This window comes from Pseudonaja textilis, chromosome 3, assembly GCF_049901715.1.
Source record: "Pseudonaja textilis isolate UNSWEBS1 chromosome 3, rPseTex1.2, whole genome shotgun sequence".
In the NCBI taxonomy this organism is placed as follows: domain Eukaryota; kingdom Metazoa; phylum Chordata; class Lepidosauria; order Squamata; family Elapidae; genus Pseudonaja; species Pseudonaja textilis.
In genome coordinates, this window is record NC_141992.1 from 23,219,356 (window position 1) to 23,243,589 (window position 24,234).

Below are 24,234 nucleotides of genomic sequence, written 5' to 3' on the forward strand. Positions count from 1 at the left end.
TTTATTTTCAAGCCATTTAATATTCCTTCAGATATGTTTTATGTTCAGTTTTCATCCTTTCCCCTTATGTGTCCATACTACAGCAGTGTGCTTTTTCATGATAATAAATCATTTTTATGTTCAGTCCAAAATCATTTATCACCTATTCACTCTTAGTGTCATGCCTTCTGATTTTATCAGGTGCATTATCTAAATACCATATTTCTACTGCATTCAACTGATTATTAAATTTGTCCTAAAAGTATATCGATACCTGACAAAAGTATCTGTTCCCTATGCTATTCATTCATGAAAATGCATTATATATGCAATACTGATTAGTATGTACAAGAACAGTGATTCCATTAATAGAAAAGAGGCAAAAACTTTAATAATGAATACAGAATTCAATCCAATTCATGATTGTGATTGGTAGATTTCAGTGTACTTTTCTGACAAACCATTATAAATTGTATAGTTTTTTTAAGTTATATATTACAAAAAATAAGAGAACTATTTTCCATTCAAGTCACAGAATTCAGCTTTATTTTATATAGTGTGCTAAGAAGCGTGCAAGTGAAGCAGTGAGATCAAGAAATAAGAATATGAATAATCAAGTAGCTAATGTTATCTGATGGCTTTATCTAGCAGAAAATTTGCCTTATATAGTACAGTGTCTCTCAAACTTGCCTTCACCACGGACTCCCTTTAAATGCCTTTTGTGGCCATGAATTCCCAAAACTTGACTCAAGATTTAAATCATAACATTTCTTCAAGCCTTCGTGGAGCCCCTGTAATGACATTGTGGGCCCCCTAGAGGTCCACAGACCAGTGGTTGAGAACCACTGAAATAGTAGATATACATTAATCCAAATCTGTTAATTGGGTTGTGTCAATTTCATTATTTTTTAACCTTTTAAGGCACCTGTATTTCCATAAGCGAAAAAGCATCTTTTTTTTCCAGTAAGCTGTTGCACAAAAGAGACAATGAAAAAATGGATGCTCAAGAAGAAAATTTTTTGCCCAAATATCAACGAGTGAAAGATCTCTGCCAGCGAGCTGAATATCAAACTGCTTGTGAACAACTTGGACAGGTGAGAAACCATTTGTCAAAAGTATTCAGGTGTCCTGCATCTTGAGATTGAAGTATCATAACAAAGGCTTAAAAATCCCTTCTTTTGATTTTCCAGGTAGCAACTGGCAGAATTAGCAGAATAATTTTTCCTTCTCTTATGTTTTCAGTAGCAGGAAATGTATTCGAGAGAGCAGGGTGTGGAATTTGAGTGAATGCTAAAAAATATTCCCTCTCTCTTTAAAATTTTCCTTCAGATAAACAAACTTTCATATAATTTTTGATTTGGAAATTCCAGAGGTGGTGAAGAGTATGCATGTGAGACTATTGCTTTGTTTCTTTAAAAAAAAGAATAACAGAGTTGTATGGGACCTTAGAGATCTTCTAGTCCAACCCCCTGGTGAAGCAGGAGACCCTATACCATTTCAGTTAAATGATTATCCAATCTCTTCTTAAAAGTGTCCAGTAATGGAGCACCACCCACATCTTCTGAAAGCAAGCCATTCCACTGGTTAATTCTTCTAGCTGTCAGGAAATTTCTCTAAAAAACGTGCAAAAGTTGTACTGTTCATTCCTAAAATATTCCAGCTTTCTTGAGAAAGTTCTATTTTTCTGTAAGACAATAATGGTGTGATGACCCGGAGTGTAACACAAATGTAACAAAATCCAAAATGTAAATAAATGTCCTTAAATGCCTCCAACTTGGCCCCACTGTTCAATAATTCTCAGTTGGAGATAAAACTTATTCAAAAATAGTCTTCAAAAGAAAGCAATACAGTCCGAACTTAATGAGCAGACAGAGGTGAAATAAAAAACCCAAAACAAACTACAATGAAGGAAATTCCACAAGGGACCAGGATAAGTAATTACCAACTTCAAGGAGATAACAAGGCACAGTCTGTTGGAAGGACACCAACAAGATAACTTAAGCCCAAAATAAAACACGCTTTGCTTCTGGCAACGCTGTGTTTTAACTGTCTCTCTTATATACTATTCTCCCCAGCTGCAACCAATGAGGGGGATCATGGCCGCTTCCTCTCTCATAAGCCAAGTTGTTTCCGCCTCCATTCCTCCCTGCATGTCCTAGGAGGGGGTGGGCCTGGTTCTTCCTCTGACTGCCCAGCCAGCCTCTGCCCTTCCCCAGCCTCCTCCACAATCTCCGGAGGCACACCTCCACTCCCTGTCAGCTGTTCCTCCTCTCCCACAGAGTCCGACTCTTAACAAGGGCATGACAAATGGCTAACCTTTTCATGGTCGCATGCTGAAAGTGCATGCGCGCATGCGTGCCTGCTCCCATAATGCAATGCAAAGCTGGTTGTTGGGAGGCACCGCACGCATGCGCAGTACATCTCTTCCAGGTGACGGCTCGCGTGCTGGCAGAAATGGCTCTGTGTGCCACTTCCAGCATGCGTGCCATAGGTTCACCCTCATGGCTTTAAGACTACAGCAGTACCAATCCAACCATTCTGTGAAGGTTCATCCTTTCCTGGGGATCACCTCTGCTCCAGATTTACCCCTGGAAATTTTGCCAAGAAAACTACAGGGAGGTGTCTAGACAATCAGCAGGAGTCAACACTGACTTGAAGCCGCCCCCCTCCCTTCAAAAAAAAGTTGGATCATCTCTTTTTTTATAAATATTTCTTCAGAAATTAGGCAATGCAAAAGAAATAAAATGTTATTTCTTATAAAGAAATAAAAGCTGATTTAATTTTTCATTTTATGACACAACTAAATATTAAAAGGATGCAAGAGCACCATCACTAGCTCAAAATACCACTTTTAAAGTTCTTTATACTCTAAACTGGTGCCATTGTTTTTTCTACCATCTCTCTATGTTGGTACTTTTATGGACAAAGAAAAAAACCATCTCATTAGCTTTTCCCCTTTCCTGCAGTTTTCAGTTCTGCAGCAAGGTCTAGAAAAATATTTTAAAGACCATGACTAATCCTTCAGATGACTCTTTGTAAATGGTTATTTTAGCCCTGCTTTATCCTTTGGTTATTACAGGCTGCTTGAAGTAAGCAGCTTTCCAAACAACATTATACATACCTTTTGCCCTTTCTCTTTCTTGTTTTGAAAGAGGTAATAAAGTCTTGCTGCAGAGTCTACAGAAAATGAATAGCTACCCATAAATTCCATTGGCTGTACTGCTAGTAGAGAAGAAATGATGAAATTGCTGCCGCCTGTGTGTTTGTTGTCAAGGAACCAAAGAATGGTTTGAAGCATTTCAGCATGAATTGGTTTGGGCACCACAGCATAGGATAAAACGGAGCAACAAAGAACATAACAGAACTTGCAGGCATCGAGTTGATTAGTCAGAGCACATTTCCAAATAGTGACCATTCCCATCCTTCATTGAGTCACTGTCCTACACCTTTTGCTCTGTCTAGACAATAAATGTCTAGGCGGGGAAAACATGTGTCAGGAGACAAAAGCTGTTTTTACGGTATATTTATACAAAATGAGCCAAAGCTGTGAACGGTAGGTATTTTTTAATGAATGAGTGTTACTGTTCTTTCAATATATAGTGTTATCTCATTCGCTGTCTTAAAACTATGTGCCAAATGCAAGCTGTTGATATGCAAGACTGTTTTTATACTAAGCTAAACTCTGAATTCCATAATCTAATGTTGTGTCTTCTCAGACTGAATTCTAAATCCTATTCTAAATCCTTTGTATACAGAACACTTACTAATCAGGATGTTCTGTTCATTTATTCAGACATTTATAAATAACTCCTATATGTACATTGATCATGTAGTTTCTGATGATACATTTTTGTACCTAAAGCCAGTTTGGGAATGTTCATATCATTCTTTATTTTTACATGGAATAACCTTTCAGAGGCATTTCAGATGGATACAGGTAAATCGGGGTAAATCAGGGTAGAAGTAGTTGCATATGGCTCATGAGTTGCTCACCTGTGCTCTATAGGGATCATCTTCCATCCAGGTGCTACTTAAGTGTTCATATGTTATATTAATTACTCTGTATCTGTTTTGGTCTCTTGTTTCTGTGGATACAAAGATAAATATATGATCAGGTTTGAGATCATTACGGTCCTTGACTTACAATCACAGTTGGGACCAGAATTTCTGGTGCTAAACAAGGCAACTGATTTTACAACCTTTTTCTCCACAATTTTTTTTTTTTGAACAAATTTTATTGATTTTCCAAAACAATACACAGACAAACAAAACGTAAAATATAATGACATAGGAATTTTTTTTCTTAAAAAGCCAATACAACAACTTATTTAAAGACAGAATTATTCCAAGTTATCACATTTCCAAACAAGCACAATTTGATATATATATTTACCTTATCTGTTCATCTTCATATCTTATCCCAAACTTCTCTTTATTACTTCTTTTCCTTCTATTTATTCAAATTATATCTCTTTAACTTTAGATTGTATACATTTTTATATCCATCTGTCTTATACATTTTCATTATTCTCTTCCAATAAAAAAAACAAACAAACAAGACATAAAACATAAAAACATAAACATCTTTTCTGAAAGTTGCTTGATCCCGGTTAAAACTCATCATACAGACACCTCTTCAAAAATCACGTTCCTTTTATATATCATTCCATATCTTATTACCGTTTTCCATTTTCTATATAGCTTCTTCCTTTTTTTAACTCTCTTAATTTTATTCTACTCATCTCAGTTCAAGTCATAATACTTAACATTCTTTGTCTGTTCTCAACTATCCATTCATTTTTTCTCTTTAAACAAAACCTCTCCTGTACACTAATTAGAGTATGACGCCTTTAACTCTTTCCCCTAACCTGATAATACTTAATATCACACATAACTTGTATTGGGATTCTGTTTAGCACATCCTAAAGTCACACAATATATTATATAAAGAGAAAAAGAAAAGTTTTAATCGTACCTATTAATACTTATTTATATATTTATATCTTGAACATTTTATTCTATAAATGCCTATAATAACACAATCTTATGTACCTTACAGAATCCCTTTTTCAATTAAATTTACCCATTGTCTATAAATAAATTTTGTTTCTTCAAATCTTGCTTCCCATCATTGAGACTTCTCACCCCTCCTTTCTCCCTTGCTTCTTCTTTTCCTTACCCTGTTCACCCTTTGTCTTTCCACCTCCCTTTCCTTCTTGTGCTTTCCCCCTTCCTGTTGTTTCCTTATCTTATATCCACCCTTCAACTCATTTTTATCTTTTTTGGTTGTTTTTAAGTTTTAAAATCCCTTTTTCCTTTTCCTCTTCCTCCTTCTTCTCCCCAGTAGGGTCACATGTTCATCAAAAATGGTTCCTTCTTTGTCCCAGTTATCCTGCTGCGCAATCAATTCTCCATAGGAATGCACCGCCATTTCTAGAGATTGAAAAAGAATGTCCAAGGTATCTTTCCAGTTTTGTTCTTCCTTTTTATATTTTAGATATTCAGTTTTAAATTCATCCAAAAGTGGTGCCATTATGAAGAGGAAAACTTTTTCCCAAAACAACCACCCAGTGTTTTTAAACAAAGAAAAAAAGTTTCCCAAAAGATGCAAAGTCACCAAACAATCCAGATAAACTATTTCATTTAGCACTTTTTCCTTCTTCCATTTCTTTTTCTGGGGTTGCTATTAAATCACAAAATTCCAATTATAATATGTCTTTTGAAGTCTTATTAATGTTCAAATGGCTCTTTAAAATTCTAGGCAGTCTGCTCCTTATTCTCAAATTCAATTTTTTTCCTCTCCTTCCCACTCACAGCAGAAGAAAATTTTTCTTTAAATATTTAGAAATCCATATCCCTTTGGCATTAGCACAGTCTTTAGCATTTAGCATACCTTCAATGCGGGTTTCGATTTCTCTCAAAGCTGTTCCGTTTGGAAGGAGAGTGAAAAGAAAAAAGTTTTCCTTTGATATCCATTCGCTGCTTACTCAGTCTGGGAACAATGTGTCTTTAATAGGTGTTAAATACCAGGATACTTTCACTGTTCCTTTGTCCCGGTCAGCAAAATCAGTTTCATTTCTTCACAAACCCCTCCAGCACATTTCTTTCCCCGGCTGGGCTCTTCTAAATGGCGGCCATAAAGATCGCCGTTCAGTTGCCGTCGGAGAGGGAGATTTAGCCGGCTAGGGAAGAGAGATGCGATGTCTCTCGTCCCTGCCAGAACCCCCCAGTCTTCATCACCTTCTACAAAGGTGGCTTAGCCCCGAAGCCAAGTAGCTCGAGGCACTCAGGCAGTGAACATAGGCAGAACCCGTGCAGAGTCACGGAATCCTGCCTGCACCGAAGCACCACAAGCCGGAAGTCAACCTTTTTCTCCACAATTGTTAAGTGCATAACTAACGTTGTTAAGTCAATTGTGTGGTTATTAAACAAATTCAGTTTCATTTTGCTTGTCAGAAGCCCACTGGAAAGTTCACAAATGGTGATTGCATGACCCCAGGACGCTGCAAGTTTTGTAAATACATGCTAGTTGCCAACTGTCTGAATTTTAATCATGGGTCTATAGGGATGTTGGAAAAGTCATAAGTTGTAAATCACTCTTTTCAGTGTTGTTGTGACTTCGGTCATTAAACGAAAAGTCATAAGTTGAGCATTACCTGTATCTCAAAAGAGAAGTCATATTTCTGTCCCTGCTGCTTCTCATCTGAAACTTGTAGACTCTGAAGCAAAAGAAAATCTGCTTCTTGTGATTCTTTTTAAAACACACCGTGCCTTGGTTCTTTTAGATAAGTTCTACCTATTGTGGAAGTATAACGTTACCTCCCTTGTGTATTGTGCTGTTAGCTTGAATAGTAAAATTATCTGACAATACCATATTAGCAATACATTTTAAATATATTATCCCTTTACTTTCAAAATCATTATTTATAAATTTACTTACTAGCTCTATACCCATGTTTCACTGCAAAACTATGTGATTGGGCTGTTTTTCGGGAGGAAAATAAGGGCGGGGGGAATGTGCCTTTGCCTACCAGCATCCATCGGTATTCATCTGGCTAGCATCCTGTCAGTGTGTGAGAGTTGAGGGCTGTTTGGAAACTGAAACATGGAAACTGAAACAGTATTTGCTGTGTGAGCAAGAAGGAGACAGCAAGGAGCCTGGGCATGGCTTAGCTCAACTATTCTGTACTAAAGCTGTTTGCTGCTGTGAAACTAAAACTGAAACTCCTCTCCTCTGCTTGTGTTTTGCATTTGGAACAGAGTTCTTTTCAGGTGGGAAGGGGGAGTAGAACTCCTTAGCATCAGAGCATGTTAATCAGGGGTGGGATATGACAGGGTTAACTACCGCTTCAGAATTTACGAGCTTCCCTGCACGCGAGCCGTGAGCCTGTAAATCGTCATCAGCACACTGGGTGCAGAGAAACAGCCTTGGAAACAGCCCTCTTTTCCTGCTTTTTTAACTGCAGCTGTGCCTCGTTCGGCAGCTGAAGTTGAAAAATCAGGAAATAAAGATCAGTTAAGAGCCCGGGTGGTTAGGTGGGCGAAAACATCAGCAGACATAGAACCGGTTCTATGTCTGCTGCTCTTCAGAGCTACTGGTTCTACAGAGGTGGACAGAACCGGTAGAAACCCACCCCTGATGTTAATAATAACATACGAAATACTAATGCTCTGATGATCATTTTGAAAAATCCTTTCTTAGCAACCTAGAAGCCAAGAGAAACATATGTGCCAAATTTCCAGTGTGTAGGTTTTACGGTTCTGGAGATTTTGTGATGACGTGTGAGTGGTATTTTGCTTTTATATAGAGAGATATTTACTGGATTCAGGAGCCTAAGATCAGGGGTGGGATTCTACCTGGTCGCACCGGTTCTATAGAACCAGTTGTTACAATTTTGCGCAGTTTGGAGAACCAGCAAATCACGCCACTGGCTGGCCCCTCCCCACCCACTCACTCCTTACCTGGCATGCGTGCCATCAAACTTGCCTGCCTTTGGTAAGTTGCTATTTTTCTTTTTCTTCCCCCCACCCCAACCATCAGCTGTTGTGCTGTGCCAGAAGATTTAGATTAGCTAGAAAGCAGGAAATCATTGGATTTCTTGCTTTCTAGCTAATCTAAAAGCAGAGCTGAACCTTCCTTAGGACTGAAGCTTCTATTTTTCAGTGCAGACTCAGGTAGCAGATTGCACACAAAAAAGATCTGTGAGTGAATCTGTGATTCTATGAGCAACTCAGTCTGCCTACCTGCTGATTTTGGGTAAAAGTTGCTCTTTTTTAATAAAAAATGCAATATTTACATAAATATTTACAATATTTACATACAAGCCATGCCCAGCCAGTCACATGACCACCAAGCCACACTCACAAATTAGGCTACGCCCACAGAACTGGTTGTTAAGAAATTTGAATCCCACCCCTGCCTAAGATGAAAAATTTAATAACTAAAATAATTTACGTCATTTAAAATGGTGATAATTGAAATACATATTATTTCCTAATATCCAGAAGAATAACTTTTTAATTCATGTATGAATTATATGTCTAAAAATTATTTAATAGCAGTCTTTCACAAATATTTTTGTTTTCACTGCTGTGAAGCCTATCATACAAATATTGCAGCATAATGTGTATGAGATAACGATGTCCTTTTTAAAAAAAGAAACCAATTTCACTTACAGTGCTGCTGTGTGGCAGGTTCTTAGAAACATGGCTAGCTGAGCATCGTGTGAATTTTAATACCAATACATTTGGGAGCAGCAGACTGTGGGAGGCAACTCTAGTATTTCGTGAGATTTATATAGCATTGTAATGTTTATACAGATTTGTTTGTTCAGATACATCTGTTCAGTTGAAAACTTTTAGAAGAGAATTTTGTCTGGTAAGAGTAATTTTATTATTTATTTATCTAAATAATTTTTGTAGCTGCTTCACTCACCAATGTAATCCTAGGTAGCATACTAAAGTTAAAGCGAACATGTCATTCTTTAAAGCTTTATGAAAGGCCAGCAGAGCTAGGGCCATAAATCATGAAATAATGAAATAAGAAGAAACCACTCTCCAAAATTACATCTACTTATTCCTTCTTTCTATTTTGTTGTTGTTCAGTCACTAAGTCATGTCTGACTCTTTGTGATCCCCAGGGACCAGAGCACGCCAGCCGCCCACCCCCTCCCCCGTCCTCCACTGTCTCCCTGAGTCTACCCAAACTCATGCCCAGTGCATTGATGATACTTTCTTTTTATTGTCTTGTAGCATTTTCTGTGCCCCAAAATTGGGGCATGATCAGAGCCAGACAGTGTTAAACAAATACATCAAACTTTATGAAAGACAAAGTCATGCCATTGCGCAAACTTTCTTAACTGGGCTTGAATACTAAAACTACAAATACAAAGTACTCTTAGTGGAACAGAAGCAATTCTGAAATCAGGTGTAAATAACTCTGGGCTGCAAGCTTAATCCAGCCTATCCTGCCTTCATGACCCCCCAAATTCCTCCTTCCTTCTGCTTTTTATTCTTATAATTGTTGAAGAGTTTCATTTACAAGTTCTGCTGCAGTGACTGCTAATATTATTTTGTCTTTCTATCTTAAATCCAAATAAGAAACATATACATTCATGGAAATGAGACAATCTTACTATTGTCCTGTTATTATCTAATAGGAGGAATGAGCCACAGAATTCAACCTTCCTGTTTCAGTTCCCATCCTGTCCCATTACTCTTATAAGTTGTCTCATTGTACATAACCTCTCTTATTTTTCATAACAGTCATCAATGCAGTGAAACTTCCTTATACCCACTCACTAAATATCATCACCCAAAACTTCCAATGAAAATTCAAGTCAATTGACAAATCATTAAGAGTAGTATATTTTTCTAGGAAATACTTAAGCAATTTCTATGACTGCAACTTACAATAAAAAGGTACTCCAAGTTTAGTGATCATTCATAGTTATGATAGTGAGGAAAAAGTAAGTTTACAATCAATCCTCACATTTACAACCTTCACAGATCTGCAAAGAAAAGCTAAAGTAAGATGATAAGCACCATTGCAGTTTCACTTAGTAACTGCTTCACTTCACTGCCAGTTCCAATTGTGTTTGTTAAACAAGGACTATCTCTAGATCAGAGTTAGGATCTAAAGATGGGCCGGGTGCGTCATGCGCTGGCCACGCCCATGCCCCGTTTAGTGAAGGGGGGAAAGTTTTGATACATGACGCTGCTGTAATGACGTGAATTTGACACCTCTGCTCTAGATAAAATACTATTGAACATTTTTTTTCTCTTCCTATAATTAGTTTTCCATTATTTAAAACCAATTTCACTTCGCTTAATGAACAAGATGCCAATTCCAATTGTTGTGAACAAGGACTACTTGTACTAATGAGTGGCTGATTATAATCAATAGTTTTATTTAAAAAAACATGAAAGGTTTTCAGTAAATCAAATCAAGATTTTTTTCTGTATGAGATCAGAAGTTCCAGTAAATCCCATTGGTCGTAATAATTTCTGTAACTGTGATTCAAGGTAATAACTTATAGCTTTGATTTATCCTTTAGAAATCTCTGATACTCCTCTAAGCTTTTTTGTAATTTGTGGGCAGTTCTAGCTGGATTCATTCAACTATTGACATTCTTCCCATCAACAGTGTGTGTGTATGTGTGTAACAAGCCATTAATTATGTTCTGAGAAATCTAAAGAGAGGGCATGATTTTCCAGAATAGAAAATACGATGAATATTCCTCTTGAGAATGACTGTTTTACTCAAACTATGTCAAGCATTTTTAAGTATTTTTTCCTGTTTTCCTCCAATAAAATGTTCACTGCACTTTGGAGATTTGCCTCTTTGATTAGATTTTAATCCCCACCCCAAAATCAGTTTTGTGGAATGTTAAATGCCAGCGGATCTGTTTTGATAAAAGTATTTGTACAGAATTGTAAGACAGTTATAGCCTGTCATATCATAATATTTATTCTCAGCTAGCAAATGCATGCAAGAAGTAGCTTGTGTGCACATAAACAACACACAGAAATATACCCACATACAAACAGAAGAAGACAAATAATCATGAACCTTGAAGCTAAATAGCTGTGGTGTTGTGCCATTTTGAGACTATGTTCAAATTAAGGGACCCAGTTTCCCTTAATTTTGATATGGCAATTTAATACCTCATATTAGAATACGTGTGATTAATGTTTCCAGTTATTGTTATTACAGTGATCACTATGCTTGTATCCATTTGAGCATTGTATAAACATATAGAATTGCTATAGATCAGGCCTTTTCAGCCTAATGGATTTTGGCTTCTGTGGTTGCTATTTTTGTTCTGGGTGTGCATCTAGAAGTGAGATGTGTTCAGTTAGAATGATTTTCTTTTCAGAAAGTATTCATAGAATTGGTTAGCAATCTTTTATTATATCATATACAACATATGTTATTTTGGTGCCATTAGATCAGGCTCAATTAGGCGACCGCTAGAAGAAACATTCACTATCCAGACCTATCTCCGTTAATAAATCGTAACAGTATAACAAATTGGAAGGAACTTCAGAGGTATTCTGATTCAATCCCCACCTGCTCAAGCAGGTGATTTTATGCCATTATGGGCAAAAGTTGTCCATTCTCTTATTACAACCTCCAGTGATTGACATCTACAACTTCTGAAATTGTGCTCATTGTCAAGAAATTTCTCCTTAGTTCTAGGTTGGATCTCTGATAAGCTTCCAACCATTACTTCTTGTCCTGCTTTGGAGAATAGATTGACCCCGTCGTCTCTGTGACTTCATCTTCTCCCTGAAATAATTGGAAGATTACTATCATGTTGCCCTTCTTTCTCTTTGCTAGAGTAGATATACCCAGTTCCAACAGCCATTCACTGCATGTTTTATTATCCAGTCCCCTAATTATCTTTGTTGCTCTTCTCTGTACTCTTTCTAGAGCCTCAACGCCTTTTTGTATCCAGGTGACCAAAATCAAACAAAGTAATCTTTGATTAAAGTAGTATTAACACTTCACATGATCTAGATGCTATCCCTTGGTTGGTGTGCTGACTTTTTTGTAGCTCTTCCAAAAATTGAGAGCCAGTTCGGTCTAGTTGTTAAGGCCCCAGGCTAGAAACCAGGAGACCAGAAGTTCTCATTCCACCTTAGGCATGACAAGCAAGTTTGATGATCTTGAACCAGTCGCTATCAGATTTGTAAAAGGGAAAATAGGAGGAAGAAAACTATTAGATATATTTGCCATCTTGAGTTGTTTTTAAAAAGAATAAAGGCAGGACATCAATCAATCAATAAATTCCACTGATGGTCAATTGAATCCTGTGAATCTAACATGTTTATTTCTTCTCTACTGCTTCCCTCAGCCCTGTCAAATATAAAATATTTCTAATCTACTCACTGCTTGTATCACACTCTAAATTTCTCCTTACTCGACTCCATTTTTTTTTCTCTTTTGCATTTACTATGATAAATCTAATTTGGACTACTTTTTGTTCAGTAGACAGTAGATCTATAGCTTTAAACATTATTATACAATATGATGTTAAGTCAGAATAGATTTTTTCCTTTGGAATTCAATTGTATTCTGGTTGAATTAGTCATAAAACTAATGCAGGGTTTGTTTCAATCTATTTACATGCATTATTTCCCAATTAAATTCCTCCGAATTGATTTTTAATTAGTATAACAATTGGAAGTAAATGCTTAATGATAAGCATGGGATTTCCAATTTGATATTTCTCTCCTATATACAAAACAGAGAAAAGCATTTAAACTGTGAGCAAATTAGAGTATTTTTTTATTAAATCTTTCATTATAATCCTGAGGTAATTTTTTTCTTGACCTAGAAACTTGAATTTGGAATCAGTAGGAAAAAGTGATCATGGGAAATCATAGGAAAATATATTACAAGAATGAAAGCTTAATAAATGCCTTTTCCCAAATTAGTATAGATTAAGATTATTGGATTATCTCCAACTGGAGAAAAAAATGTGGCTCTTCTGTAAACAAGAACTGCTATAATTTTCTGAAGATAATGAAAAGCAGGTTATTGGAATAGATGTACATGTACAAACTAGAACAAATTTGAAATTTGGATTATAAGTAATTAAATCACACCAATTCTTTTTATCTCTTCTATAAGTGTAATAAAGTACTGTAATTAAATTCTATGTTTTGCTTACAGGATCTTACTAAATAATGTTATCTTGTTGGCCTCAATCTACTTGGAAGAAAGACTTTGTGTAGCCTCATACCAAAGAGATGAATTTTCCACCCCAGTCTAAATTCAGGTTGCACTGTTTTTCAGATAAATTCTGTTGTCAGAAGAAAATGAGTAATCTAATGTTCCACATATTAAAAACACAGAAACTTGTATAAGTCTCCATGCAGGTTTTTCACTGATATTTTTCTAAGGATATATCTGAGCATCAAGTGAGTAAGAGAAGTGAGCTACATCCAATAATAGAAAGGTCACAGTTATTTTATTTTTGATTAGATCAAAAATAAACTTTCAGTCAACTTATAATTGGCATAGATATAGAAAAATTTCAGTAAAAGTTAGCAATATCAAATGTGTCTAGGGTAGAAATGGTCCAACATGAATATTATCATGAAACTGTCTAAAGAAATAAGGTAGCATAAGTGTGTGTCAGCATAATGGAAGGCACTATGTCCAATGGAGGTGTCGTTCTGACCCAGGCTTCATCAAACTTAATAAAACACAAACTAATTTTAAAAATAAAATCCATTTTAATGCAACACTGGGAATTACTTGCATTCCCAGCCAAAACTAATTATACACAGTTCATCCAGATAAAAGCACTCTTTTCAGTGCTGTAGAATGCTTGCCAACAAACAGATGTCTAATTAAGACTTAATATAAACCAACCCAAAAACCCAGAAAAAAATGACCACTGAGCTTCAAGACGGACTCAGAAATTACTGAACTGCTTTGCTTCCTGCAAAGCTTTTTGTCACTGAGGACTGACTTTTATCCCTTATGGGAGGGGCAATCACCTCCCAGCCTTACTCCTGATTGCCCCTTCTGCTTCAGCTGTTCTAACCTTGTAGCAGCTCTGCGCACACGCACACTGGGAACAGGCTCCCCTGGGTCCTCTGCTTTGCTGTTGCAAGGCTCCAAAGGCAGCACCCCACTCTCAGATGGTCCTAGCCCCATCCCTGCATCAGATACAGGACCCTTGTCCAAGTCCTCTCCAGAATCCCTGACTGGTTCCCTTTCATCCTCGCTGTCCAATACCTCTGCTAAATAAGCCTATCTGTAAGCAAATTTTGATTTTATTAATCTGCTTAATAATGCTGTTGTATTATTTCTAATGATGACATGAAATTGAACAATGTGTCATTAAAGCCTAATATGATTGAGGTACAAAGCTTAGTCGAACATATTTGCAGAATAACATTTCTCCCCATTTTTGTACAACTGTACTTAGCTACAATAAGTACATTGCATATTAAAAACTATTATCTTTTTGGAATTTTGACTGTATGATTTTCAAATACTTAAAGTAAAAGTCAAAGTGACATCATTAAGATTTCCCCAGAAATAGTTAAGTTTGTGGCAATTCCTCCTATGTTTTCATATGACTCACTTCATTTTTTCATACATCTGGAGAAATATTTAAATAACTTTGTTACTAAAGTATAGGGGAAAATTAAAACTTACATGTGTTTACAAAAAAGCAAGGCTTCTTATAAATAGAGTAAAATATTAAAGTATTAATACAAAAATAAAGTTGAAAAAAGAAATGATTTTTTTCTTGAATTATTTGCAACATGAGCATGCTAACTAATACAAACCAAATTATTCCTTGCCCTTTGGGGTAGTAATCTAAATTCTCTTTTGGTGCATTTATTTGTATTTTACACTCTACTAAAAATATTGTTTAACAGAGCTGAAAGTAGAGTTCAATTTAATCAGTGAAACAAACCAATTGACATAATCTCTATTTATGAGCTGCACCATCTGGCCTTTCTCCCTGCCCTTGTCAAGATCCAATTGACTATTTCCTTAAATTATAACCTTCTGGTTGCTGCGCCTATTTAGCAGCACTAAACAACTATTAAGTTAATATGCTGGGTTCTGTCATTCATACTATTTATGACAGGAATTCATTGGGGCTCTAGCACAAGAGGCAGTTCTTTCAGGTTTATTTGCCTTAAATATTGCATATTAATAAATGGAATGTAAGCTACATCCGAGAGACAGCTGCCACATTTGTTCTATACTTTGATATTACTTTTCATAATTAAATGTCAATCAAACAATCTTTTTCCTGGTTGTATTTTTAAATTTTATTGGTAGTCTGGATAGTAACAGCTTACGCTCTTAATTGAAAAGAAACCGAGAGGCCAAAAGCTATATATGTACACACACAAACACACACACATATATATGCAAATATATATTTACCTTGGAGCAGTAAGCACTATTATCTGAAGATGAAAGAGTGTCATCAGCCCTCTGTGCATGACTGGTGCATAAGTTGGTCATCATTTTGCTTATCCTCTGCAGAGGTGAGAGCCAAATAAGATTGTCCACACCTGGTGTCTAATGGATCCAGATGATTTCCTGAGGGCACTTGGGCACATTCACATTAATAGTGCCATTGCATATCTGGTTGCACTCTGGAGTTCAGAGGTGACTAGGGCATTAGATGAAATTGCCCCTAAGCAGCTTGTCCTGAGTCTCGAATGATGAGGTTATCTTAATTTTCTGAAGGACTTCAGGAAATGAAACTGATGGTGGTGAAAAGCAAAGAATGAATGTAACTGAACACAGTGGGTGCATCCATGTTCAGGAGAATGCTGTGGCAATAAAACTGATAAAATATTCTCCACCCTGACTGGGAGAACAGACTGGTTAAGATTATCTGGAGTCCTTTGCATACAGAGGAGACCAATGTATCATTTTTACAAGATGCTAAGAACAGAATCAGACGATCTGTTTTCCCTTGCAAACCCTATTCATCAGGTGTGATTTCAAGCATGTTAAATTGAGTCCTCTCAGATGGTAATAGAAAAATATAAAGAGCTGGGTTGGATAAGACCAAATATTATCTAGTCCACTATTGTATTTCCACATTATGCGAAGCCAAAAGATATTCCCCAACAGCCTCTAGAAAGCTTATGTAGCTATTACAATGATTAGTTGCACTGTACAGCTATTGCGATTATTACTTGATGATGATAACAAAAACTTCATCCTCCATAAATTTATTTAATCCTTTATAAAGCTTTCCAAGCTGATGACTATCGTTACAACATAAAGTTGCATATTCTATCAGTTCTATTCTGCAACCTGTGTACTGGGAGTGGGATGGCTGAAAGGGATTTACCATTTCTGAATTATCACTCTCTTTTGTTATTGGATCATCGAAGTTCTGGTATCTTTCAATAGGAGGTGCAGAATAACTATCACCACCATTTAATGCAGATCCAATCTAGAAGATTTATAAAATCTCTGAAAGTTTTCGTTTTTATTGTGAACTTAAATTTTCTACCATTCTAAAATTATACTGTGCTTATAGCAGCAGTAAATGGAGTTTTAAAAAAAACACCAAGCTTTTCTCTTGTTATTTTTGTTTGATATAATATCCATTTTGAAGAAGCATCCCAGAGTTTTATTATCGCAGTATTATTTTGATTTTTAAAATAAAAATTAAGCAATTGTAAGTATTTTATAACCCTCCTCCCCTAACTATCTTTGCTTTCGTAATCTTTTTTCATTACAAACCATGAATTGTCTCCAGAAAATTTTACGAGCTCATACTTGTTGAATAAAATAACTAGATGGCATCATTGTTCTTGCTTCACAGTAGAACAACTGCAATTGCTGATGAGTTCTATCTTAGTGGTGCTTTGTTCATTTTCTTCTATAATCATTGGCATCTTTCCTCATTAGTTGCTCCAGGCAGAGGTTGTTCAATGGGATTTTTTTCCCTTTTGTTCATACTTCCAGACTTCAGTTTTTGAACCAAACAGCAAGAAAAGTCTTGTCTGTTTTGAAAAACAAGGTTTGGTTGTGGTTCTTTACTGTCATTTAGACTCCTTTTTTAGTTTCTGACTGTTTGAGTTTTCCTTCAACATGTGTTGATGTATGAGTGTGTGCATGTGTATGCATTCGTGCATGTAAACATTTATAGCACTTGTGTACATTTTGGCTCTATAAATCTTGCACTGGTTTCCATGATCTCTGGGATCAATGTTCCTGTTTTATGAGACCCACCAACTGTTCCTCATGTCAGACCTGCCCCAGTCAGGTCTCTTAGGAAAGAAAGACTCTCAACTCTATTTTGATAAAATGTTAGGTTCTTTTACTAAAGGCTGCTGGCTGCAGTAAAGTCGGGCTAGAATTAAATTTTCTGTGCAAAATTGTGGAAAGGAAAAGGAAGCCTTGCCCTTTAAGAAAAAAGGCAAAGTTCTTTCCTTTGTGAATTCAAATTTCCCGGCTGGGAGATTTTACTGCAAAATCATTTGGTCAGCTGCATTGGAAGCCAGAATCAGTCTATTAATAGGAAGGCAAATAAGAATAAATCCTACAATGTTCCTGAGATTAATCTAGTAAGAAGACCCCTTTCTTATACTCTTCAGATCGTTTGATTTTGTAAGTGTGAATCCTTGAAGTCTTTGATTTCTGCTTGTATGATGAGTTCCTGTCTCTTTAGATTGGGATCTCTTCCTGGGATCTTGGTAGGAGTAATTGATTTATAGTAGCTGCTTGTTCACTTTGTAGCTGCTTGTTGCAGTACGTTGCAATATCCTGGGTTTCCTGTTATGCCTTTTGGTTTGCTTTTCACAAGTTTTTTATAGCTTGCCATCTATTTGATTTCTATGGGAAAGGATCTTAGCTAATGTGTGTCCCATGCAAATGGGGGCTAATGGAGCTGACCCTGCTTGTGTTTTCACCTCTCCTTTCTTTTAGGGGAATTTTCTTTCCCCTTCTAATTTCTTTTCTTTTCCTAGAAGAGAGGGGGATCGTAACTTCCAACAAAATTTTACATTTTTTTCCCCCTCATCTCAGCCCTTGCCCCATGACTAATTCATCTTCAGTCGCATTCAGCTGCATAGATGTTTGGAGATTGCTGAGTTGTTTGGGATAGTCCATATTCCAATCTCAGAAGCATATCCTTGTGTGCTGGCACAAACTGATTCTCTGCTTTCCTGGTCTTTTTCAGGGTCTTTGTCCCACCTTCCTATTTTCCATCACATCCCCATACATGTTCATTGACCATTTGTCCTCCTTCTCCCTTGCTCCTTCCCTCCTAGACTTTGATGACAGGAGGCCAGCGGGGCACCAAGCCGAAGATGGCAGACCTGACATCTCTCTGCTTATAATTAGTAGATTAAAAAAGAGGAAACCAAATAGGAAAGCACAACTCTCTATATCTCAGGCTATTTAATTGAACAAGAAGCACTATATTCTAGGAGAGTGCTTATTTTGCTCTGATGTCACTTCTAGAAAGTTGCTCCTTGAGAAAGGAACATATCTGTTGTATTACTATTTTTGATTGACTGCAAAAAACTTCACAAGATGGACCATAGGTACACAAATAATAAGGAAGTCCACTTTCAAGCATGATCTTCCCCACTATCCTATGTTTCCAGCTTGTTGATAATACCAACTAATTTCAAATATGAAAGTATACGGAAGGAATATGTTCTTTACTATTTTATTATTTCTTTTTTTTATTGCTTTTCCAGAAATGGCAGTGTGTGGAAGATGCCAATGGGAAGTTGAAGTTGCATAAATGCAAAGGCCTAGCTAGCCTTATGGCTCCAGACAGTAGTAAAGGAATCTCCAATCTCCTGCCCAAGTATTACAGCAAGAATAATGAGGACTGCAGCTGTGATGAGAATGAATACAAGCTCAGTCCCATTGGACGGCGAAAGAAATTATTCTCTAAGAAGAGTAAGTGAAATTCTTGGGGGGGTCTGTGATGGTGGAAAAAAATCCGAATAACTAACCTGTTTAAATCTATATATTTAAGAAATTAAGCAAAGCTTGTACTGAAAAAAATCTCAAAGCAGCTTAAAAATGTTTCAACAATACAAAATAACTAAAACTTGGGAGAATAATAAATAAAGTAAATTACAATTCATTTTTCAAGAGCTTACAAATAACCCACCCACCAATCAAAAAGAAGTTTGCATGGTTATGAAAGGCTGTTAGCAGTGCATTGACCATAGTAAATGTCTTTTCCAAAGTCCCCACCAGACACACCTTGATAGAGGAGAAAATCTCTCATAGATTTCAATGAATGAGCAGTCTCATATAGATATAGAAATCAATAGGTGTGAAACAAGGATCCAATGTTGCACATATGAATGTTGACTTTTGCAGTGGATCTTCCCTGCCCTTTCTTTCTCCTCTTGCTCTCTAGAGCAACGGTCTCCAACCTTTTCGGCTTTGCAGACCAGCGGGAGGAGGGAGACGGGATGGTTCCTTGCAAGTGGCAGGCACACACAGCTTCATTTGCGCTAGCAGCAGGCGCACGCACCCTGCCCTCGTACAAATGGAGCTGCATGCACATGCCTATTCTGTGTGCAAGTGGAGCTGTGTGCACTCTTGCCCGTCACTTCCGCAGCCCGGTTCTGAACAGGCCACGGCCCGGGAGTTGGTGACCCCTGCTCTAGAGAACCTTCAAAATTCAACAGAAGATTTCATAGGGTGCTAAAAGAAGAATCTATACTGATTTAATTTGGGAAGATAGTCACAATTAGATTCAAGCCAAGGTGTCTGTTGTAGATCTAGATAAAAGTAACATCTCATTAAAGCTGAATTTGCCTGTTAATGGCTACATAAACAATGTGAAAATGGTCTGCCATTGCTCTCTTCCCGGAGGTGCTTTTGGCTTCCAGTCTGTCATCCTACACCATGATTTCCTGATTGTCTCTAGTCTGGGTGTTAATCAGGTCTGACACTGTTTAGATTTTTTTTTTAAAGATCAGATAAAGTCTGCTCATGCTGCCATATGATTGAGACTGTTATTTAATGTGTACATGCTTGAAATATTTTAACCACAAGAATCTTTAAAAAACAACAGTTCTGCATTATAAGCAAGATGCAGTTTTTATGTAAAAATGTAAAAACAAATATGAACATACATGGGATGTTTCCAACACATTTAATGGAGGAATCCAGAACTAATTAGAAGTAGATAAATGAGGACACAGTTGAGTATCAGCTTTGCTTGCTTGCTTAGGAATAGGGAGAAGTTTACTTTATATTTAAACATAGACCTATAATTTGACAAATTCAAATTAACTGAATAATAATTAATGCTAAAATTAATTCTCAGTAAAATACCATATTCCATTTATAAATTAATAGATCCCCTGTCGGTATAAACCAAATATTCTCTCTTTCACAGTAGGCATAAATATGCTTACTCCTCTCCAGCACAACCACAGAAAATGGGGGGGTGGGAATCAAATGGAGAGGAAACATCTATTGCAATAAAAACGGAAAGGAAAGGGAAAAGAGAAAGAAAAAAATAAATGTTTATGGATTATAAAACAATTAAATTCATTAAGCAAGTTGCCTTACCCAGTCAACATTTACCTTCAAGCTAAATGGGGGCAGTGCTCAGCCTTCTGATTGACAAGGCCAACATCTTAACCCCTCAGCCACCATAGTTAAGAGTTATGTACAGTAGTCAATCTTCAATTACGGATTTGTCGCGTTGAGCGACCGGTCTGTTGTTTCGCCTTTCTGGTTGATTGCTGAATTCCTCTCAGAAAATAACCCTCTCCAGGGTGAGATTTAAAGTAGCCCTCGCAAGGGCGAGACAGTGGGACCCTCGCAAGGGTGAGGCTAGGCAAGACTCACAAAAGAGTGATTGCCAAGCAAGCACAAGAAATAAAACACACAAAACACAAGAAATCTTCAAAATGAGGCAGCACTTTGAGCCTGGGGAGATGGGATTCCTCGCTGCCCTGGAACAGATGGAAAAATGTCCGGGCTCTCTGCTTCTTCTCCTGCTCCTCTCTTCTGCTTCTCCTCCCCAGGCTTTTTGCTGTCCTCTTTTATTGTGCTAATTCAAGGGAGGGGGTCAGAGAGGAAATTTACAGAAAGGTAAAGAGATGAAATGTTAATCTTTTTAGACCAGTTTACGTGACATGAGTCATATACTCTATAGCTGTTATTTTGTAACTGTTATAGACAGGCACATCTCCTGGAATACGGATTGTTGGATCTTAAATTGCCAACATCTCATCTAGTGCTCCCACTCTCAGCTCTTGTAATCTAATAGAAATTTATAGGTCAGGGTTGAACTGTGGAGTCCTTGGAGCTTTCTGAACTTGGTGTCAGGGTTCCAGTTAACACACCCAACACAATCAAAACTTCAAGGCAGGCATGTTCCTCAAAGTATAGACTTATTAGGCATGTCATATTGGCACATCTGGGAAAAAACCAACTCTGAAGGACCCGAGGTTTTTCCCACCCAAATCAAATCCCAGAGTTCTTCCCCTCAGGTCACACATCCGTCACATGGTCCAACCAGACCCCAGCTATCTATCCTGGCTAGCTTTGATCCATGTCTCTCCAACACCTGGTAGAGCATCCTTGGCTCCCACAGGAAAGAATGTTGTTTTGGCTACACTTCCCCAGCTATCTCTATCTCCCCCCCTTAGGTTCTCACAGTTCCAACTGGCCTTGCTGCAGCAGCCCTGAAGATGCTCCCCAAATGGCTCCCGCTTAAAAATGGCTTTAGGGCTGACACTTGGTTGTTTGCTTGCAGACACTTCATTACCAAGCTAGATAACATTATCAGTATAGTGAGTGTGGTGTTTGCTCCCTGTTTATATACAGTAACTTGTCTGGCCAAGTTAGTCCAGCATTTATCAGAGTGTTTAAATAAATACCAACTGAGTGGGTGATTATTTAAGCACCTGCATTTGACTAGTTCTCAGGGTATTCACAAGATAAATGCTGGATTAATAACTATTTATTATGTACCTGTACATCTCAAAAGTAGTCAGTGGAAATATCCATTATTCCTTTTTAGAAACTACAATAGCCCTGAGTTCTGCATTTGACTAGTTCTCAGGGTATTAGAGCATTATTTATTCATAATAAGAGCACAGGTAGATGTTGTTCCCAAAACTGTTGCTTCCATATATAACGTTTTCTTTTCACATTAAAGTGGAGCTGGCTCCAAAAACTGCTGATTTTCTTTGGCAAGGCTCAGGAGCTTTGTGGTATAACCTTTTCTACAGGCCCTTCTTTAACTTGAGTCAGCTGAAATCCACACATAAACGCACAGACATGCATTTGAAGTGTGCATAGTTTAATTATAGATTAAAAGAGCTCAACAGCAGCTCAGAATTATTATTCGTCTGTAAAGTTGCTTTCGTCTCGCTTCACAAGTACAGAGCTTTAATTATTTAGCAGATTAGACTTTCTCAGTAATGACCTGGCACAAGCTTCAAACAAGGAGTTTAAATCGATTTTCTTCCTTTATATTTGCCTTGCAAGCTTATTAGTAACTACTAAGCTAATTTTTAGGTGAATAAAATTCCTGGTTCTCAGGTACAATCGCCAGCTATTGTAACTGCCAAGAATGCATGACCAAACAGATCCATCTTTAAGTAATGCTTAAGCTTGTGGTTCAGTTAAACTGTTTACAAATTATAACCCCAAATATAACTTTTAGCATAACGTGATACAGAAACAATGAAATTGCTGCATTATGGTGAAGATATCTGAACTCCACTTACAAAAATTTAAACCAGATAAAAAACTCCACAAAAAAATTATTAGCAACTTTTCAAATCCCTGTGGCATCCTAATTAGGTTGTGTAATTATGTCTCTTAGTCTTCAGTATCAGAAACCTGAGGGCCTTTCCAAATAATCATCTGTTCACATAATAAATGCACAGTAGTTAGTTCATTTGCTGTACACGATCCAGATGTTTTTCTTCAAGGTAGTTAATGTTTTGTCTGGGACAAAACATTTTCCAATACATAAATGTCATGCTTTGGTGCTGAAGGGGAGTTTTTCTCCCTTGTCATTTTTGTCATTTCTCTCACAAGCAAATACAACTAAGAGGAGGAAGAGTGGATATTATCCACTCTGCTCTGCATGTAGAAACTGGAGAGTTTCTCAGAGAATGTGTCATGGTTTGAGACCAAACTGCATCTTTGACTTTAGATGCAACAAGCTGCTTTATGCACAACAGTAAGTGGCTTGGCTTACCAGAAATGGCTTGTGTAACTGCAGATCATTCAACCATAGGATTAGGCATAAGGATTACAGCCTATTTTGTATTGTATGGGCACCAAGATGAGGTTAAACATTCAGAATTTTGAAGATGACAAAGGTAAATGGAGTAAATTTATTTGGAGCATAGGAAGCTGTTTATACTCATGAGTCATCTGTAGAAAGTGTAGGTTTGAGTTAGACAGTATTCTCATCCTACCTAGATATATCTAGGACTGAACTTGAGATCTTCTGAGCACAAAGACTTTAGTTTGCCTTTAATGATCTTCCTCTTCCACTGTTCCTAAGACAACATCAAATTTTCACAAGTTAGATTTCCTGTTTTTCACTTAGAAGTTGGAGGTAGAAATTCCTTGCTTTCTGAAGATCACCTAAAGAGTAACAGAGCATATTAAATGTGCTATTATTTTCTGTCCTCTTACCTTCTAGTCTACATGGTGTAATTCTGTTTGTAATGCAAACTATATTTTATACTCACAGAATTTGGATATAATTAAGCCTAAAAGCTTTAAGATTTCCCAGGGCCCCAAAATTTAAATTATATGGAAATAACAAATATATTGCTGATATTCACGTATGCTTATTCTGCTATTGCATTTCTGGAGTTTCATTTCAACATAAGGTTCCATAAGCTCTTTGGAAAAGAGACAAAATTACAAATGGTGCATGGATGTACGAGTGTTTCCTCTGTATATTGCAAAAACAAACAAACAAAAACCCTTGTGGTGAATCTGTAATGTTAATTTGCATTTTTATTATTCCAATCTGAGTGAAATCACAGCTTAAACATGTATATCGTCTGATGCTCAATAATGTAGACTTCAATGGCGAAATAATTACAAATGAATTTACATTGACATCAGATTATATTTATTTCTATGAATACCCTTTTCATCATTCTTCTTTTTTAAAAATATCCCAGCAGGAGTTTTAAGGAAAGGAGAACAGGGATTGGATCCAGACATAAAATTGGCCATAACAGAAATGTTGAGGATGCATATCCTTTTAAGACATA

General features: G+C 36.9%; 1 protein-coding gene and 1 long non-coding RNA gene across 10 annotated transcripts in view; one reads left to right on the forward strand and one right to left on the reverse strand.

Moving 5' to 3' along the window:
• Positions 1 to 24,234, forward strand: part of SULF2 (sulfatase 2) — a 265,704-nt gene that overhangs the window by 223,806 nt on the left and 17,664 nt on the right. For all 9 annotated transcript variants that reach the window (XM_087929026.1, XM_087929027.1, XM_087929023.1 and 6 more), the window contains 2 exons: positions 944 to 1,073; positions 18,697 to 18,904. In XM_087929026.1, coding sequence (XP_087785152.1) covers positions 944 to 1,073; positions 18,697 to 18,904 — 338 coding nt within the window. The remainder of the gene's footprint in view (positions 1 to 943; positions 1,074 to 18,696; positions 18,905 to 24,234) is intronic.
• On the reverse strand, positions 1,067 to 23,642 carry LOC148126032 (uncharacterized). The gene is made up of 3 exons (XR_015742703.1): positions 23,419 to 23,642; positions 3,973 to 4,064; positions 1,067 to 1,663 (listed from the first exon to the last, which is right to left on the reverse strand). It is a non-coding gene; the product is annotated as an uncharacterized LOC148126032 (long non-coding RNA).